We start from the raw sequence: 21,500 nt of genomic DNA, 5'->3' as shown, positions 1-21,500 counted from the left end.
TCTATGGATATGTCCCGCAAAATAATAAGTGGTTTTCGCCCTCAAACTCCAATTCGCTGCTACCAGCAGAAGATTATTTAATAAAACATCCGTTTAGAAAGGGACAAGTCACTTATATCTGACCTCGCATGGCCTATTCGCGAGTGGGACGGTTTGATCCACGCGGATAAACAAGGCGTTAAGGATCCAAAATGGCGCTTTTCCCTCCTACACACACTGGTTTGACCCATTTAGGGGCACAGCACAAATGGGAGTTGTGACGTCATCTCCGCACCATGGCTAGTGGAACTACAATGTCTAAACTGGGACGAAGCCTTTCACACACAGGTGTTCTCCGTGAGGTATAAGGGATGTCACCCATCAACACTGCTGCACAAGAAAATATCGAACTCGGTGTTGAACCTGACCATGGAACGATGTCCAGGTCAGATGCCAGGGCACCACTGCACCCTATGTGACCCGGAATGTGGTAAGAGGCCAAAACAGAACTTTCAGAATAATAAAGGTATTGCGAGTGCTAGATCAGAGATCTCTGGGATCTGGGCCTAACTGGTGCGATTGTAGAAAACAGCAGGGAGAAAAGGCATTCTTTAACGGAGGCTCTCTGTGGTTACCCTACTATCAACCACCAACACTGTTCACCTGTTTCTTGTACAGTTAATCAATCTATAGATTACCGCTGACTGACTTGCACCTTCTCTAGTGATTATCAAATGGCAGGAGAAGAATACCACATCAATTTGTTCTTGAGCCATACAGTGGATAGTTTTGTGAAGAAAAGGTCCAGACACTAAAGAATCAATTTATGGGAGGATTGTCTTCGAGGCCAGGGCGTGCCTGGCTCTCAAAACCCCACAGAGCAGTAGGAGATTAGGTCTGGAACTTAAAGCGGGACACAACTTTGCATTGGCTTCTGCACAAGGGGACCAACCACCACCCACATCAGAAATTTCCTATGCTCCCATCTCAATGACCCAACTCAGATCAAAAAAGCACCAAGAATATCAGATAGGAAAAGCAGAAGTGACCACACCCTTGAAAGGCGCGAGGAGCGACATTTACCTGACAATATTGGGGTGATCAAAATGCTCCAGGCGCTTCAGCAGAGCCACCTCCCGCACTGTTGAAAGGGGAAGTCCATTTTCATTAGTCTGAACACGAACATTTTTCAGAGCAACAAACTTCCCACTCTGCAGGTCTCTGGCCTTGTACACCACACCGTAGGCACCAACTCCAATTTCCGCCACAGGTTCATACTTTGCTTGGACTTCCTTCGCCATGCTGACCCTTGTGAACGCGAGACCTCCACAGCTGGACCCCTTCGGCTGGTCAGTAGGCAATCTGCCCTGCACATGCACCCAAAAGGAAACAGCACATCATTAAAAATACTAAACACTCACTGATGGCCATACAGAGTTCTCCATTATAGGAACTTTACTAATATATATATTTTTTAAACTCAATTGATTAAGATTTAATATCTGCGTACACAAGTGGGTCCATGGATCACATTAAAAACAGACAAAATAAATTGCTTACATAAGCATACAGCCTTAAGAGAAAAACTGCACAGTCGATTAAAACAACCAAAATCCTTCACAATCATCATGCAAGCCCAAATACAGAGGGTCTTTCCCACTTACGTATGCTTCGTATATAAATGTCTTTTGCATGACTTTGTTTCACCTACCTTTTTTTTTTTGTTAGCTTTTCTGGGCATTTAAATCATTTTCTGGCAGAGTTTTGTTGAAATCTAACTTCGTTTCCCCCGCGTTGGCCTAGCCCTTCCCCCAACAAAATGGGGCTTACTGGTAAATGTATAGGCTTTCAAAAATTTCTCATATTGCTTATATTTTTGGAGGTGAACAAAAAGTTTCTCGCCAGTTAAGTTTGCGTCCTGAGGGGAATATATTACAGCCAATGCTAACATGAAAAGCTATGAAGCTGGAGTGAAACATCTCAAAATTAACAGGTAGCTATGAGCACGGTCAATTAATGCACATCACTGCGTGACCTGGGTTCAGATAGCATTGCACACACTTGACCAAAAGCACATGGGCAGTTATTGCCAAACTGAGCATCTAGCCACCAGAAGGTCAAAACCAGTATAGGATGACCACACCAGAGCGCAATCACTTCAAAGGTCCTTCTTGGCCAGCTCACAAGAGGTCGACCCTTCTAAAGTGGTCTAAGCCCTGCGATCTTAACCCACACAACCCTCCTGGCAATACTGGTAAACTGGACAAGCTCACAATGCTGGAAACTGAACCTGACAAGAACATTATCTCTCTCTTAAGTTATATATACAACTTACGTTATTAGGAAGAAATCACTTCGGTCCCAAGTATGCATTTGTACACGTCTAACAGAGAAGATCCTTGCAAGAGGCTATATTACGAAGGCCTCTTGTGTGACTCCCCTACCTTTTAGAAGGTTTGCATTTTTTTAAAGGTACAGCCGGACCATCCCACTACTATTCCCCTTGGTGGGAATGAAGACAAACCTGTGCATGAATGCCTACCTGGAGGAGTAAGAAGTGCATGTTACCATAAGTTCAGCGCAGCACCCTGGGATTTCTTGAATTACTATGGAGCGTTTTGGGAGAATACTTGCAAGAACTTCCCCATGAAGCCCTCTAAGTGGTAACCATTCCAGAGTTTTTCCCAGTGATGTGCATGGGCTCCCACAGAACAGCGCACTCACACTAGTTTAATCTTATTTGCTAAAATCCTACATATTCAGATGCATTCTGGCAGAGCTGGCGGTGAAGGAATCTTAACCCAACAGTCTACATCTCATCGGCTGCATATAACATATAGGGCACAGTATATCTTTCCGCACATACCAAACAATTACTTTCCTCTAGCAGCCTGGAATAAGAACGCCGTGCTGTTTGTAACAGGCATACAGAGGATTTTCTTCACCTTGGCTGTTTCAGTGATGTAACAGGAAGCCCTTTTGGGTTTTAGAAGTGTCCAATTCGAACGTCTCAATATTCAGTTGTCTTAAATCTACATTAAGTCGACTTTGGATGATAGCTTTTTACTAGCAGCAAAAGACAAACCTGGTTATGCAGGGAGTGAGACTTCCAATACGGACGATGAATTCCAATGTCTCGTTGTAGGAAAGTAGGATTTGCTTTTATGTATGATTACCCCCACTTTTTGCTTGATGTTACACTGTTTTTGACTAGTCTGACTGGGATCCTGCAAATCAGGGCTCCAGTCTATCTGCTTTCTCCTTAAAATGTAATGACATGTACTTAGGTACACACCAGATTGGATACTGGGGTACCCTTATAAGTCCCTAGTATATGGTACACATGTACCCAGGGCATAGGTACCCCAGAGGCCTCCCATGGGCTGAAGCATGTATTATGCCACCCATGAGAGGCCATGCAAAATGTAACTACAGGTCTGCCATTGCAGCCTGTGTAAGATGGTGCATGCACCACTTACTTTAGATATAGATTTACTATAGGTCACCACACTTAAACCCTATAAGTCACCCCTATAGCAGGCCTTAACTATCCTGAAGGCAGGGTGCTGAGTTTTACGTGAGAGGGTGCCACTGCATGAGCAGAGCATCCCTGCAGCCTTCGAAGACCATTCGCCTAAGTAGTCGGTGACATAGCCAGACATATAGGTAGAGGTGCATTATATGCGCGCGTAAAATACTTTCTCGAAAACGGCTGCAACAAACCAGGTCGTGTTTGGTATCAAACACCTTGGAATCATACCTCCACACCAGTAACCGGTGTGGGAGGTATGATTCCACCCTTCAGAAGCAAGCTTCGTGGGGTCCCTGGTCTTCCCGGTACCAGGCTTCTCGACCCAGACCGCACAAAACGGTTGCTGCCGACCAGAGACTTTTCTGCCCTTCTGCTGCTGAGCAAAGCTCTAGCAGGGGAAGGCAGCACATTAGGCATCCTGTCACAGGGAGGTGTGACCACCTCCCAGACAGGATGTAGTGTATTGGAGCTGGGTGGGTGCACTTCCAAAGTGCGTGGATGTCTGCACAAGGGGCATATTTGGCGTCTCTGTTTATAGACTAGCTCAAACCAGTTCTGGGAGCCGTTGAATCTGGCTCTGGCGCGAAACTGGACAAAGGACAAGGGACTGACCTCCCCACTGTCCTGAGCCTACCCTGGGAGGGTCTCCTGAATCTGTCCAACCCTTTCCCGTGGGTACAAAAGGGCTTACCTGGTTGTAGGACCCTAGATTCGACATGGACATAATTCTGAACAAGAAACCACTGGCCTTCGACCGTCTGGACACTCTTGACTTCACTGGACTTCGACTGGGCCTGACTTGGTCTCCCTCTCCATCCAAAGCATCGTCTGTGCCCATGCACCATACAGGCTCCATGCAGGACCTGTGGAGCATCAAGGACAACTGAAGTATCTCCCTTGGGGTGAAGGAGTCACTCCCCTGCGTTTGCAGGCACCGTAGCGCAACTGACCGGTTTGCTGATCCTGAGCATCTGCAGACTCCTGAGGATCCAGCAACACAGGAGGTGGGATCCTACGTTCCTTGAGGTCGAGCTGCCCTCTAACCAAGTTTGAGGCCAGTATCCCTCGTGGGGACTGCATAACCCAAACCCCTGTGCACCGCGTACTTTTGCAAGTGCATATGCTTGTTGGTGTTCCCCAACTTCATGCATTGGGTGGTCGATAGCCCCAACCTCTGTGCACATTTCGTATAAAGGACTTTGGCCTCCTCGCACTCTGTGCCCTGCAAGCTGTTTTCTGAAACTGCTAGAGGGCCCCTCACGACTCCTGTGTCTTCGGCCTGTGGGTCCCTTTGAGGGACAATCCTGATTTTCTTGGCCTCCCCTGGTTGCTCCAGGCCAGCCCTGACTCCCCTTGCTTTGGTGAGTCCGCTGGTCGTTGCTAGGCCCGATCGTAACCTTCTTTGACCTTCTTCGTGGGTTGCCGTTGCCAAGGCTTGTTGGTGCTCCCGCCAGACACCAACCCCACAGCACTCAACATCCTTTGTGGGACAGCTCGTATCCGGCTCCTGGTTGTCCTCCACGTCTCCTGGTCCCTGCAGCTGAAGAGTCAAGGTCTCCTTTTTCACACCTGAAGCACCCAACATCAGCGGGCATTCGTCTACTGAGTCCCTGGTCACTCCCGAGTGACCCAGACTCTGTCCCCTCTGCTTTCAGGTTCCTTTCATCAAAAATCCACCAGCGGATTCCACCAGACACTTCTCTTCTTTCCAGCAGTGGCATTTCTTTGAAGACTCCCATAGAGAAAGACGGCAGTTTCCGACACCACTTCAGCCCTATGCACCCGCCTTCCCTGGGATAGGTAACTCTGGTACTTCGGTATCCACGGGTGGTGTGGCTCTCCAACCTTTTATGTTCCAAAGGGTTTCCTCGTAATCCACTGGGAAGGGTCCTTAAACTTTAAAATTGCAACTGCGACTCCCCATTAAATTTTACGTAGCATGTGGTCTTGTTCTCACACTGCACCTGTCCTCCATGGGGTCCCTACTTACTCACCTTGGGTGGTTGCTTGGGGTCCCAGTGATTCTCTACTCTCTAGACACGGTCTTGACTTGAGTCGTGGTTCTTATACCACTATTTTAGTATATGGTTTGGTCTTCCCCGGGAGTCCCTTATGTATTAGTGCTACTTACGATGGTTTCTCTGCTACAGTATTGTGTGCTTTGTGTTTGTCTGTAGCAGATATTGTGAGGTATTTAAGGTGACAACTACTGTGTGGTTCTCCTATCACTTAACCAATACAATAATGGTGCATTCTGGTAAAACAAGCTGATTAACATTCCTTCAAGGCTAAGCCTGAAGGCTGCCCTCCATAGCTACCACTTGGATAGCTTTTTATGGTTATCTTTGACCTCTTAAATCGCCATAAGGGTTGTTTGGACTGGTGCAAGGTGCCCACTTTAATTAGTGGACATCATATACCAGGGCAACTTCTCACATTCATCCATCTGCTGGTTATTTGTCATCTTGGGTTGACCTTGGGCGCATCCAGACAATTTGGTTTAATTGGTTTCCTTTAAATAACTTGTAGCAGAGAACACACCATTTTAATTGGTTTCCATCAAAGTCCCAGGACTCCCACTGGTTGGTCCAGCTTGAGTCAGGGTCAGAGCATTATACCGTTCCAGTTTCCAGGTGTCTCGAACCTTACATGGCCACTGTGGCTTCTTAAAGTTGCCCAGATTGAAAGAAAAGCTCCACTAAACGGAAGTGGCAATTCTAAAAATGGTACCTACACATTTGTTATCAAGAGCTGGTCCATTATGGAGGAGTTTCCAACCACTAGATCTAAGAACTCCTTTCCCACTGTTGAATGATGTAATGTTTCAATCTGATCAGATTTCTTGTAGAAAAAATTACTTCCAGTTCTACAACTGTCAAAGGGGACTACCGTACTATATTTTTCCGGGATACTGTTATGCACCATCTTGATTTCCAAATAACACTACGTGAAGAGGTCCCTGGACAGTTCAGCCTCTATGTCCCCATTTCAAGCTAGCAGCTTCTTTCTAGAATTTTAAAAGCAGTCAGTACAGCCTTCTCAGCTCTTGCTCCCACTCCAGGTTCTAACAGCTGCACTGCTGTGAAAATCTGTGTTTTCAGGAAACCAACAACTTGCTTATATTTGCTAAACTTGTGTATTCAATTATGAAGTGTTTAAAAAAAAAACAACACTACAGGGTTAGTTTTGGTTTCTTTATTTCAGTGTTATATAATTTTTTAGGGCAAACTGTCACTTCTTATTGGTCTCCCTTAATCTGGTCTTCCAGTGACATACAATGTGCTTGTTTTCTCTGTATCCAGACTCACTATTTTCACTACTGGGATATTTCTGTTTGGTTAGCAGTGTTGCTTCTATTTTGGAACAACTATTGGCAAAGCCAACCGGTCTCCCTATGCGAGAGCTACTGGCTTTGGCAATGTGTTTTAGCCCTTATGTACACCAGTGTAGCTGCTGTTCAGCAAGACTAAAAGTTAGTGGCGTGGAGTGGGGTAGATTGGGGTGGGGTAGAGTGCTATGGGGTAGAGTCGTGTGCGGGTAGAGTAGATTGGAGTGGGGGAGTTGGGTAGATTAGCATGGTAGATTGGAATGGGGTAGATTGAGTGGAGTTGCGTGGATTGGGTAGACTGGAGTCAAGTGTGGTAGACTGGAGTGGAGTCAGGTAGCTTGGAGTGGAGTGGGGTAGATTGGGTGGATCATAGTAGGGTAGAAAAGAATGAGTGGGGGGGAGATTGGGGAAGAGTTGGGTGGGGTAGATTGGAGTAGTGTGGGGCAGATGGGAGAGGGGTAGAATAGGTGGGTTATCTAAGGGTTGATTGGGGTGAAGCTGAATAGTAAAGTGAGGTAGATTGGAGTGGTGTGGGGTGGATGGGGTAGAGCAGGGCCGATTGGAGTGGGGTATATAGTGGGGAAGAGTGGAGTGGGGTGGGCTAAATTGGAGTGGGGTAGATGGGAGCGGAGAGGAGTAGATGGGAGTGGAGTGGGGAAGAGGGGACTCCACTCCAAAATCCACTGCAATATATCAAACTCCTCTCCACTCTAATCTACCATGCCCCACTCCAGTCTGCCCCCGCTCTACTCTATCCCACTCCACCTTACCCCTATTAACTCCACTCTACCCCAATCGACCCCACTACAAATCTACCCTACCCAACTCCAATCCAATCCACTCTAAACTACTGCACTTCCATCACTCCTCATCAATCTACCCCACTCTAATCCACCCAATTCTAATCCACCCTACTCTGATCCACCCTAATCTATCCCACTCCACTCTTTCCAACTCCACCTCACTCCAATCCAATCCACCCAATCTACTCCACTCTACTCCAGTCTACCACACTCCATTCCAATCTACCCCACTCCACTTCACTCAAAACTACCATATGCCACCCAAATAAATCCACTCTAGTCTAATCTAAGCCACTCCACCCCACTCCAATCTACCCTAGCCCATTTCACCCCAACTTACACTTCTCCAGTCTACCCCATCCAATCTGCCTCACTCCAATCCACTCCAATCCACTCCAATCTACCCCACCCCATCCCAATCTACCCTACGCCACTCTATCCAACTCCAGCCTACCCCACTCCAAATTACGCCACTCCTATCTCACTCCAGTCTACCCTATTGTTCTACAAACGTAATATCGCTCGCCTGTAAGGAGCGTCCACCACACCAACTCTTCAAGACCGGAAGAAAGATAAGGACTGGTGCATGGTGGCAGAGAAAGTTATATATGAAAGTAGGGGTTGTAAAAAGAAGTGGGAACATATCTGGGGAAAATGGAACATCTATCTGGGAAGTCCGTGTATGGCTCCTTAGTGAGGCCATGTGGTTATACTAATCTAAGAAATTATGTATTTGAAGAGGGTGCCACTGGGGACGGGTGAAGAAATGTGGACAAACTGCAATGCAGTGACCCCGTGCACTGGATATACTATAGCGGCCTTTGATTGCTCTGATGTAATTACTGCCATATGCCTTGTTGTATTATCAATAAAAAGAATAAAAACATTTAAAAAAAGATAGTATCCATGAGCATGACAGTCTGTGAAGAGTCACATCTTTTTCTCACTGATGGTCAGCCCACACCCACCAATGCAGATGTTGTGCAAAATTGTGCCTCTTGCTACGGTAATTGGTTGAGTAAGTATTCCAGAGACCTCACTGCAAGCAAACACTGAATGAAAAGCTTCCACAGCATCACCTGAAAAACCTGGACACTATTAGATGCATCAACCTGAGAAATAGGGGTGACTAAATCAACCAGTCATGCACAAAACCTGGTATCATGCCTCTCAGGCCCTTGATACTCTCCAGTGGCACCAAGACCTTTTTCAAGGAAGCGTCCATCAAGACTCTAACTGGATGCTCCGGTTAGGCGCAAGTTTTAAAACTGTTAGGATATATGCATGCACGTATGTATGCATTTATGTGGTAAAAGAGTATAGTAGGTAGGTACAGCAAGTAAGGCAGTCCATTGGGGTGGGGCACAGAGGGACACCATCAATATTGAGGCTACAGTCTTGCATGGAGTTTCTTGAAAAGGAACGTTCTTAGTCCTTGCTGAAGAGGAAGATGGAGGGTGCTTGGCAGTTCTCTATTGGACTGTTTCTTTCACTCAGGCATAGAAGGTGAAGGTCTGAAATTTGATCTTCTTCCTGGTCTCACGTCTGAAAATGCTGCTGACTGCACTTAGACCTCCAGAGGTTTTGACCCCGGAAGCCAGCTATGCCGGCATGTTGTCATGGGCTGATTTGCAGGTAGTACAGTAGGATTTTAAGACTGTGCTGGCAAGCATAGGGTGCAAGTGGAGGTTTTTCAAAGCTATGTGATACTTATGACATTTCTAAGCAAATGATGAGCCATCACACAGCACAGAGAATGGTCATAAAAGAGGTCAGATGTTCCTCCGAGATGCCATCAAGTAGCACATTACCTCCGACAAGACAGGTCAGGACCAATGCCTGGACAGCCATTCAGAAGAGGACAACTGGAAGGAAAGACTTCACTTCAAGCAGTAGCATCATTTGGCCTTGTGTGCGATTCATGTCTGAGAGTGGAGAGTGGTGTCGTAAGGAAGATCAGTTATTTGACAAGTTCAGCAAGTGATGGCATGCCAGCATACCGTTTTCATCTAATCTACTACAACCACTAGTGCTGAAAGCAAAAGAGTCTCAAAAATTTAGATTGAGAATGTACAAAATACAAGATATTTATTGGACTTGGAGCATTTACTTTACAGTCAATAACAAACTTACTTGACATGGAACTTCATTTGAAAAACTGCTGTTATTTGTTTTTGCATAGAGATCAGTATTTAATGTCTGCTTTGTTTTCTGATTGCAAGTGTATGTTACTTTGTAATTTTAACTAGTGAGGCTCTTGCTGAGGTATAGGATAAAGGAGAATGACATAGTAATCTTGACAATTTCTTATATGTATAAATAAAAACGTGATTGCTAAAACAAACTACAAAATGTATCTCAACATTTTATATCAGCAACATGGAAAGTACACACACTACCCTCAAGTCAATGGCCAGAATCTCTATTCGGAAAATTGTTTCAGCGTGACTACATCTAATCATTCCTGAATCTAGGGTTGCTGGCACTGGCTAGGACAGAGAAATCTGTCTAAAAAAAACTTCAGTTCAAGAAACGCAAAGGAAAATGATGGAACGGATAAAATATAGATGGCTGAACAGAAGTGAAATTTTGTTACATATGTAATGTGGGAAATAACTGTGATGTGATGTATTAAATGCTGATATATTTGTGACTGATATGTTCTTCAAAATAATAAAAACATATTTAAAAGAAACGCCCAGGACATCTTACATTTGCAAGGCAGGGTTTGAGAGATCAGGGTCTCCACACCTGAGCAGAGACATTTTATGACCATATCCAAAAAAGCCTAGTATAAAGCAGCACAGTGCTATACTGTGTTAAAAGTAAGGACAACCGTCAAACGTAATACGGTTTCGTTTTGGTGTAGCATAGAGGCACTCTCTGAGACAGCCAGACCTCAAAGGATGACTTACAAAGCAATCCTACTTAAACTTAGCATCTGCCGAACAAGGACAGGCCACGAACAGGTAACAGTCAGGACCCAGGGGGTACTGGCAAGCTACCTCAATGGCCTTGGGGGTTTATTTTATGTTTTAAAAACCAAAACATATAAATAAGAGGCCCTGCCGTTTACAATGCAAATAGCTCAAATTCTTGTAAATGAAAGACCCATTTCATTTGAAAGAGGTGGCCGCCATTGTTCCGGGCGGCTTGAAAAGTGAAAGTGTGCATGGCGCGCGGAATCTTGCAGGAAAGCATGTTGTACTTGCAGTGTGAAAAACTTGTAGAAGAAAATAGTGTTTACAGACCGACTAACAGAAGTAAATGGGCCAGCCCCCATCAGCCACGCTAGCTTGAATCCAGTGGCAAAGTGAGCAGAGGAACCACGTCTGGGCATACTCTGCCAACTTAGGGCAAACAAAGCAAACCCAAGGAGATGATGGACGGAGCGCTGAAGCTTTTCAGACACTCACCCCCATTCACAGATCTGGGTTGAATCCATCACCATTCTTTAGCTCACTTCGCCACTCCAGTTTAGACACAACTATATGTAAATCAGTCTTGACTCTGTGCCTCATGGGAACAGTCCAGCCCGAACTGCCAAGCCATGTGTTCCCTGGACCGGGAACAAGCATCTTGGGGCTGGTTTCAGGTTAACACCCCTCATCAGCCAGGCTAGCTTAAATCCAATGGCAAAGTGATCAAGGGACCCACGTCTGGGCATACCCTGCCAACTTAGGGCGAACAAAGCAAGCACAAAGAGATGATGGACGGAGTGCTGACACTTTTCAGACACTCCCCTCCAGTCACAGATCTGGGTTTGTAATGTCATCACCTTCCTCATAGTTTGGGACAATCCTTATGGGGATTTTAGGGTCAGAGTTCCCTCTGTCCCTATGAATTATGTTGCTGCCACCATTTATGGGTGCTAGGCCCATAGCTGCTTTTTTCCTTTCTATAGCCAGGAGTCTATCCTCCAGGGCTAGTCTACGAGCCATCCTTGCTAAAAGGAGGTCTTCCTCATTGAGGCTGTCCTCAATATTGCTTGGGGTGCCTGACTCACCTTTGTGGGAGCTAGGTACCCTGTGCACGGACCTTGAAAAGAGGAGTGCGGGGACCACATCTTCTCCGTCTAGGTGAGGAGGTTGAGAATGCGCCTCCCCCTTCATCGCTACTTTATCCTTCTGCAAGGAGGTCCTCCTCCTCAGAAGGGTGCCCCCCTTAGTATATTCTGCCAAAAGCTCCTGGAGCTTGGTCTTGGTAGCATTGGAACCAGTTTTAATTTTCTTAAGTCTACAGAGGGTCCTTAGTTCCTTGACAAGCCTAACTGCTCACCCGCACTACGACAAAAGAGAGCATTATCATCATCTACTTTTAGCCTCTATAAAGTGTCTGGGGATCCACTGGACTCTGTGCACCCTATGCCTTACTTTGGGATAGTATATACAGAGCCAGCTTCCTCCACAGTGCTCCACCGCCTTTCCCTACGCTTGTGCTATGCAAGTAGAGCATACTTACATACAAGTCGGTGTTCACCACTAGCCTCCGCTGCCTCGAGTCTACTGGAGACAATTACTTCCACAGTCCTATGTGGTCCATAGGGGTAATATTTGGACACTGTGTGTAACAAACAGAAATGGCTCCTATTGTGCTTTATTGCTGTGTCTATGCAATAAGTTGACGTGAGAAGTGAGCAAGACAGAACACTTGAGAATGAGGTTCTAGTGTGGACCGTGATTGAGGTATGAATTGGGATGGAAGTGTTTTGATGTCGTGCATACGTAATTGAAACGGCTGAAACTCTGCACCCATGTGTGAAAATACAAGAAACGTGACCTTAGAGGTGACCACGATTGGGAATGCATACCATCTTTGGAGTGGTGTGCATTATACACTTTAAATCATGCTGACTATGGGCCACAGGGTACAGCCGAGAGGTGAAGAATGCTGGGTTTACAACCTTTCCTCAACCATAGTTCTTGTCTGGACCTTACACAGGAGCAGCAAAGAAGCAACCCATACCACAGGGTGTTATGCAACCAGCCATGACATGAGTCAACTGCGAGGCTTCAGGGAGCAACCCAAAGTAATGATCAATATACAAATAGCTAGAGTATATGAAATGCTGAAAGTACAGTCATGGAGGAGTGGATCATATCAGCGGACCAGGTCTCATATCTCTGAATAAGAACTGACTTTTGGCACCAGAGCTTTTTCAGCTCTAGTTTCTATCCTCTGATTGCCAGAGAAAGCTGGACAGTCCAGATGTGTAGCGCCGTTTTGCTTGCGGAAAACAGAACTCACAGTTTAACAAAGATTACATTGCTTCCCAAAGACTTAAGCCATTCTGCAAATTTTCTACAGATTTTTTTTCCAATTGCCAACACATGTGAATTTACAGGCAAAGGGAAAGCATGTATAAGTGCCAGAAAGGAATGACTGTGGCCAAGAAAGAGTGGCAACTATTAACACTGCAGGCACGACTGAAGTACTCAATTATAAGAGATCCGAGTTCCATGGTGGGTAGAGCAGTGCAAACAGCATGTTACGTTTTTTTGCAGGGAAGCCAGACAACCTGGTCACCTCTGTACTCTGTAAAAGAAAATGCAGCAAGCACTTCTCCGTTAGGTGTACAATCGTGCAAAGAAGGCCCTAAGGAAATGTGTGTGATGGTGCACATACCCCGACACAAGGGCAGAGAAAGGCTGATGTGACATGACTGCAGGGCTAGAGACATAGGAGGCAGATCGAGGTCCTAATATTCAGGAATCGGAACTGTAGCCGGACCATAAACCTTCTAGGTCGACAAGCAAACTATATATTTCAATAAGCTCGTTTGCAGAAAAGTAGGAAATAAATACACCAAATGCATGTACCACCAATAAAGGAACGCTTACTGTGCCTTTAAAGTTTAGTGTCAAACCAGTGTGTTGACCCCCGACTTGTACTAGAGAGCGTCGGGAAATAACTCAACCTAAGACTTCCCCATGTATTTTTGTTTTCACTTTCTGGGATTTTTCAGTAATAAGAGAAAATGTAATATATTCAATAGTTCTTGCTTTCTTTTCAATTCATTATCTATAAAGGGTGTTTTCAAATAGGCTATTTAGCACAGTCAGTTTCTATGATGTAGAGGTGCAATAAACCAAAGAAAACTACATTAACCACCCAACTCTAACCAGAATCAAAGGGTGATATACCAAGATTCACATGGCTCTCAATCACTCACGTAGACTTTAAAAATGGCTGCGCAGCATGCTAGTCGGCTCTCTAATTGGCTACTAAACAAGCAGGAAATAAATTCCTTTCAAGACGAAAACACGCATGGCTTTTTCACAATAGTGGCACTGCAAATGAACGGTGAACCATTATAAGATACATCCGGTACCTTTGCCATTGTACTGATGTGAACAGATTATGGGGTGGTAGTTTAAATAGTACTATTTAGTAGAACTACTGCCTCACGTAAACAAAAAGAAAGTTACTTGGTCACACTACGGAACAGGCGAACCACAAAGTTGACATACACCTTACTTAGTTCTCTTCAAATTCCATGGCATTCCTGTGGGGATAAAAAAAAAAAGCTGTCGACATTGCACAAAGGCAGCCTCTTGTTTATATTTGCATCGCGTTTTCTGTTTAACAATAGCTGCCGCCCACACAGCACTCACTGGGTTGGCCGGCAGCTATTGCTAAACAGAAAGCGCGATGCAAAACAAAAAAAACCACAAAAAAAATACGTGGCCGCCATTGCCAAAGCCGAATGGAAAAAAAATAGTGCTTACTGACTAATGAAGGAGACAGTGCAAAGCCGCAAGTAAAAGATCCAGTCCTGATGGGCGGTCACGAAACGAGACAGGGCGGTAACAAGGAGGGACTAAGAAGCCTCATTATCAATGGTAAGCCAGCATTTACCATGGACAATGACACCACCCAATGAAAAATATGGGTGGAGGCTTCCACAGCACAACCTACTACAGCATGCCTCGCAGAGCGAGCAGCACATGCCCTGCAATGCTAGGCTCCACCTAAAAAGCAGGTGAGATGTACAGTGATAATAAAAAACTATTATCCAGATGTGTCCTGAGTACCAAACTGTTCTTGTAAATACACACAGACCCCTTCAGCTTGATAAGTGTCTAGCACTGGCTAGTTTTCTGTTCAGTGCCTAAACACCCATACATACCACTCTAGTGCCTGCCTTCCCAGCAAGCCAAAGTATTAGGGACTATAAGCGCTGTCTCAATTGTGAAAACCATAATACTTATTGCCTTGCTGCTGTTCAGATTGGATTGACAATATATTTTGTTGTGGATTTGGCAAAGATGTTAAACTACAGACAATTCAAAATCATAGAGTCATGCTCTCTTAATCAGGGCATATTTATAAACTATACGCCCAGTCGAAAACCCAGAAGTGCAGCAAAGCAAACGAGACTACTCAATTCAGATTCAATTGCAAATCAAAGGAAAGAAGGTCAATCAGAGAGTTAAGCATTCAAAAGGATTGCCACTCAGACCTTAGGAACCAAATCAATAATTTTTTTCAACAGAAAATAAGCTCTGGCAAAGCCAATTGGTCGCACCTTTAAGACCGATTAGCTTTGCCAATGATTTTTAGCAACAAAGCACAACATTCTCGATGCTGTGCAGCATGACTAAAAACAAAATCCTATGATACAGCTGCGTACAGATCGAGACGCCGAATCTGGACCAAATTATCCACAGAAAACCATGGCTCCTGTATGCACTGCTTCACTCCTCAGGAACGAGTCTGAGCAACGTCTTTCCTGTCATGTCATCACTTTACAAAACATACAAGCACATATATGTACAGGTTTAATGTCACTGAATGTCTTGGATTCAAAAGGCTTACGATTGAAAACTTCAAGGACAGTGCTGGAGCTCAGAAGTGGATGGAGGGTCTCTAAATTGGAACAGTAGAGGAAAGCCCCTCAAAAGGACATTGAACATTTGTTTTGAAGTGGAGAACAATTCCATAATCTGTTGGTGCCAATTGTTGACAGACAGGACGTGCACCAGAGAGCTTCATAAACAGTCTATAGAGGGAATAAAGTTTTACATAAAAGTCCTGATACATATGCATGCATCCCTTTTAAAAGCTCCATGGTAAAGCACTGGGCAGGTAGAATCATTATTGTACATTTTTGCATTAAACCAATCACAATAAAAAAAAGTAAGTTGAGCATAGATAAATCAAAACAAATAGTATAATATAGGCAGGGCCAGACTGGCCGTAATGGGCACCAGGAGACTTCCAGGTGGGCCGGAAGGGTGGGGGCCAATTTTGGACCTGTAGGGGCCACTTTTGTTACTGGGGGCAGTTTTGCAGCAGTGCTGCAAAATAGACCCCCCTGTAACTTAAGCACAGCAGAAGTGTTTCCCACCAGCACCATTTTTGTCTAAATCTTAGAACTTTTTTTTTTCTTTCTTGAGAGTCAATGTGAGGAACCAAATCAGAATGCCTTTGCATTATAGATGTGATTTACAAGTAATCTGAGATTTTGTAGATTGACTTTTGTGCAAGATCTAGTGTACCTAAGTAGCCTTTCTTGACTTCTTTAATAAGGTTTTGAGCTGCGACCTAATTATCGATGATAGTGCAGATGCAGTTGGTAGTCAATAATTAGTGATGTAAGTTATCTGCCATTTAAAGAATGTAAAGACTCAGCTGATGAGTCACCTTTTTAGGTCGAGGGACCGTCCGGTCTGCCGAAGGCAGAACCGGAAGTCCGGAGATCTTATGATGCTTAGAGTGGCTATTTAGCCCGCCTCTCTTTTTGGCTCTCCTCCATTGGCTGGCTTCCTAAATGGAGGCCAGCCATTGGAGGAGAGCCGTCCCTCCAAATAGGCTCCGTCTTTTTCAGATTCGGGGGCGTGTTCCGTGCTCTTCTTTCCACTTTTTAGCCACGCCCTTTTTAGGCGTGTTTTTCTCTCCTCCAGCCAATGGCAAGAGGAGAGAAAAAGAAACACGCCCCCGAATCCGAAACCGCCGCTGCCTTTCTCCGAGGCATTTCTGCTTCGCCTCGGAGACAGGCGGTGGTGTCTCCTACCTACTTCCCTTTGAAAGACTCGTTCACACCCTGTCGGGCATCATCAGCGAAGTGCGGCGTGAGGTCAGTTTTATGGCCACTTGTCTAGCTATGAGTGATTAGCATCCAGGCCTGGTAGAGTATGAACTCGACACTCTAGGTGCGACGTAAGGTCAGTCTTAGCCAATGGCCACTTGTCTAGCAGTGCGTGATTAGCATCCAGGCCTGGGAGCGCGTGACCTCGACACTCGGGTCTCTTCCAAGCTTGAGCAGACCAGAGGCTGCGCATGTGCGCGAGAGTCGTCACGTTGCAGCCTCAGCCGACGGCTCCAGGAGGATAGGACGGGAGAGTGCGGAGACAGTAAAGTCCACCGGCCGAGGTGTAAGCACGGTCTGAATTGGTTCCTTCCTTCCTGGTGCTGCGGGGTTTCCTCTCACCAGGCCGCTGTTGCACTTCACACGAGCACGCGAATGAGCTTCGGCAGCGGCACAGTGGTGTCAATGGATGCTCTGCACTCATTGATGGTTTAAGTAACTGCTAACAAGGTCTGGTCGGTTTCCTTATAGGGAACGCCAAGGCATACTCTGAAATTCATGAAGGCACCTTAAACGCTGACTTCCTGTGTGTATGTTGTGTGGGAGTCTGGGAGAGGGCTAGAGAAAAATGGTTGTTGTGTGTTTTAATCGGGCAACAGTAGCTGCTTTTGTGTGGCAAATAGCGTCACGGGGAGGCCTTCGCCGCACCGGCTCGAGCGGGAAGGTCGCAGCCGATCTGGGAGTCGACGCCGTGCGCAGAGCCTCCTCGCCGCGGCATCTATTTTTTTTTCTCCGGATGATTGCGCAAGCCGGTGCCGGCGGGTTTGTTGACCCGGGGTAGGGTGTTAAACAGTAAGGTGGTGACTGGGGCGATGGACGGACAAGTCACTGTAAATCTTTAAGGCCATCATTCCATGGCCCATTTTGGGCTGCAGGGAACTAGTCTGTCCTCGGAGTTCATATGCCTTAACCCCTGTGCTGACGGGGGCACCGCCCGTCCCGCGGGCTTCAGAGTTAATTTTATTTACATGACTGTGAGGTCCTTAACTTGAGGCTTTGGAGCACCACATCGAGTGTGGAGGCTTTATCTGGGTTCAGTCCCCGCCCCCCTCCTCCATCTTGTTTCCTTCTGTTCTTCGTGTCTTCTACCCATGTGTGTTTGTGCCGCTGTAAAACAGCACTGAGATCATTTGCTTCCGAGGAGAAGGCCCACCGTGGGCGTGTTGCGTATAGTGTGTCTGGAATTCATACTGTTGTGTAAACCACCGAATAGGTGTGCTGTTGTTGTATAGTGTTGATGTCTGCCGTTTTCCTCGGACCAGTGTGTGGCCGCGCTTTCTGTACACTGCCTCATGGGGGGAACAACCTTTACAACGCAACTTTTACAACGCACTACCATTACAACGCATTTTTTACAACGCATAATCCATTACAACGCATGATATTACAACGCATGACACTACAACGCATTTTTAAAAACTACCTTTACAACGCATTCCATTACAACGCATACTACCATTACAACGCATACCATTACAACGCATAATATTACACTATACTATCCAACACTTACCCTACTGATGCAGCCCCTGGAGTTAGAATAGTAATTTTTACCCCTATACTATCCAACACTTACCCTACTGATGCACCCCCTGGAGTTAGAATAGTAATTTTTACCCCTATACTATCCAACACTTACCCTACTGATGCACCCCCTGGAGTTAGAATAGTAATTTTTACCCCTATACTATCCAACACTTACCCTACTGATGCACCCCCTGGAGTTAGAATAGTAATTTTTCCCCTATACTATCCAACACTTACCCTACTGATGCACCCCCTGGAGTTAGAATAGTAATTTTTACCCCTATACTATCCAACACTTACCCTACTGATGCACCCCCTGGAGTTAGAATAGTAATTTTTACCCCTATACTATCCAACACTTACCCTACTGTTGCACCCCCTGGAGTTAGAATAGTAATTTTTACCCCTATACTATCCAACACTTTCCCTACTGTTGCACCCCCTGGAGTTAGAATAGTAATGTTTACCCCTACACTATCCAACACTTACCCTACTGTTGCACCCCCTGGAGTTAGAATAGTAATTTTTACCCCTACACTATCCAACACTTACCCTACTTTTGCACCCCCTGGAGTTAGAATAGTAATTTTTACCCCTACACTATCCAACACTTACCCTACTGTTGCACCCCCTGGAGTTAGAATAGTAATTTTTACCCCTATACTATCTAATACTTACCTTAAATGTAATTTAATATTATGCGTTGTAATGGTATGCGTTGTAAAGGTAGTATGCGTTGTAATGGTAGTGCGTTGTAAAGGTATTTTTTAAAAATGCGTTGTAGTGTCATGCGTTGTAATGTCATGCGTTGTAATGGATTATGCGTTGTAAAAAATGCGTTGTAAGTGCATGCGTTGTAATAGTGTGCGTTGTAACGTCATACATCCCCTCATGGCCCTGGCTAACAGGCAGTAAGGACTCTTCTCGCTCTTAAGAAGATGCCTTCAATTGATTGAAGGGCAGTGGCGCATTTGGTACACCCCTGGTATTGGTGAGGAGCTCTGTACGGGGAGCCAGTGGAGGTCTTTATGGTGCTGGGTGTTGTGTGGCTTAGAGGGGAAGTTGAGGACCGGTCTGGCAGCTGCGTTCTGGATGGTCTGCAGTCTTTGCATGAGTTTGGTGGTACCGGCATAGAGTCCATTGCTTTAGTCAAGCTGGCTGGTGATAAGGGCCTGCCTCCATTCTCATGCTAAGGGGGAGCCATTGGAAATATTACAAATCATGAAGAGTTCACTGACCAATATGATGCTGAGACTGCAGGCATGGTCTTTTGGTGTGGGGTAGGACATGGGGTTATTCTAAATGGCGAGGCGTCTGTCGAAGATCAAAGCTGTACTGTCAGCGTTGGGTTCACAGCAGTTGTCTCCCATGCATGTTGCGACGTTCTTCATGCATTCCACCACTCCAACATAAACAAAAAAATTGTCATGAGCAATGCCAATAGCTCTAACTTTAACAATGCCGAGACCATTGCATTGTAAATGCTTGTTGATTCCGGAGACTGATCAAAATGGCATCCTCCCGTTAGTGCTGCAATCTGACCAACAAAACTCTTCTGGCTAACTGAAAAGAAGACAATAGTGATGTACCTAATCTCTACTTTTACCATAAATCTGTAAATCGGCCAACACATTCGACCTGCGCTTATCAGAAGGGGCTCTGACAACCAACTTAATCCTGACTCAGTGCCAAGGACCTATTACTCTAATCTACAAGCAATATTCCATAACCGACTGGAGCACGGATACAGAGATACAAACCCAAGCTCTTGGACATTTGTACAATGGCGGACCATATGGGCAAAGATGCCAAGAACAGCAGAGATACCATAGACAACAAGTCAACCCTAAAACTTGCGATGGCTGACCCCCCCCCACCCAAATAGGCATGTTTTTTTTTTATAAACTTTATTTTTCGTTTTCCAACAAACAAGCGCAATACACCCCCCACCCCCCCGACATCAGAGCACGACAGTACATACAGATACAATCCAGAAATGAAAAAGCACGCCTACTTCTGTGGTAGCTCAAAGTGAGACATGGCTCAGGCCATAACATGGGAGTGACTGGTCCAGCCCCATTCATTATCGTACAGGAGCCGCCTCGCCTTCATCGCCCCCCCCTCCCCCTCAGAGGGCAGCGGGGAATACAACTCTCCACTCGTTCCCTCCGACTCACTCTGCGATCCTTGCCCCTCCACCGCCAATCCCTCCATACACAGAACTCGCCATGCCAGAAGGTCCTCTTGTAATTTTTCATCCCTCCTAGACCACTGCATGTGTGTTTCTTCCGCCAGTGTCCATTCCCTCACATCCCTGAGCCACGACTCAAGCTCCGGGGCTTTCCGTCCCATCCAAGTAATTGCGACCCTGCGCCTTGCCAACACCAGCATCAACTGCAGCAATTTATAAGCTAATTTCCGTTTCCGTGGTTTGGGAACCAGGGCCAACAGGCAGTGCAGGGGTGACCATTGGATTCGGAGGCCAGTGGCAGCGGCGATGCGGCCCACCACTCCTACCCAGAACCGCTCGACCAGCGGGCAGTCCCAGGCCAAGTGTAAAAACCCCGCCCCCACTGTGCCACACCGAGGGCAGTCGTCGCCCCTGCCCGTACCAAATCTACTCAGCGCCTTCGGAGTAAGGTAGGTGCGGTGCATAAAGTTAAAATGGGTGAGCTTAAACCGCGCATTACAGGACACTCGCCTCGTCAATGCTCCGATTCGCGCACGTTGCCCTTGATCCAATGGCTCTCCCAAGTCCGCTTCCCAGGCCGCCCACGCCGGAGGCTCCGGCGGAGCCGAGTCGCGTTTCATCGCCGCATATAACAGGGCAATCAATCTGCGGCCCCGGCCGCACGTCAAGATGACATGAAGGGTCTGAGTCGTTGAGGGCATCTCCGGGCACTGCGGCCAGACCGAACAACAACCGCACGCAGCCCTTGATAATGTAGGTATTGTCCCCCACGAAGGCCACCAAATAGGCATGTTTAAAGTGTCTGAGAGTATTTGGTTGCTATGCTAAGTCCCCGAGTCCTGTAATGGATGGCAGCAACATTTTTCTCATGTTGCTGGCAGCCAATCAGAGAGCTTGAGGGACTCCGAGTTCAGCAGGAGCGATATGGCCAAAGGGAAATAATCCCAAGGTCGATCATAACTCTCTATTTTTAAACTGGCGTGTCCATGGTAGTCTAAGGCACTCTTGCAAGCCTAAATGCACCCCTCCTGGGTGACGAAACATGAAGA

At 46.1% G+C, this 21,500-nt stretch overlaps 1 protein-coding gene across 4 annotated transcripts in view; it reads right to left on the bottom strand.

Moving 5' to 3' along the window:
• The window catches only part of CDK4 (cyclin dependent kinase 4), a 303,598-nt gene that overhangs the window by 263,101 nt on the left and 18,997 nt on the right, over window positions 1–21,500 (bottom strand). For all 4 annotated transcript variants that reach the window (XM_085600807.1, XM_085600808.1, XM_085600809.1 and 1 more), the window contains exon 2: window positions 1,063–1,346. In XM_085600807.1, coding sequence (XP_085456933.1) covers window positions 1,063–1,280 — 218 coding nt within the window. In that variant the 5' untranslated portion in view covers window positions 1,281–1,346. The remainder of the gene's footprint in view (window positions 1–1,062; window positions 1,347–21,500) is intronic.

Source organism: Triturus cristatus, chromosome 4_2 (assembly GCF_964204655.1).
Source record: "Triturus cristatus chromosome 4_2, aTriCri1.1, whole genome shotgun sequence".
Lineage (NCBI taxonomy): Eukaryota > Metazoa > Chordata > Amphibia > Caudata > Salamandridae > Triturus > Triturus cristatus.
The sequence above is the reverse complement of the archived record's forward strand: the minus strand, read 5'-3'. Positions and strand labels throughout refer to the sequence as shown.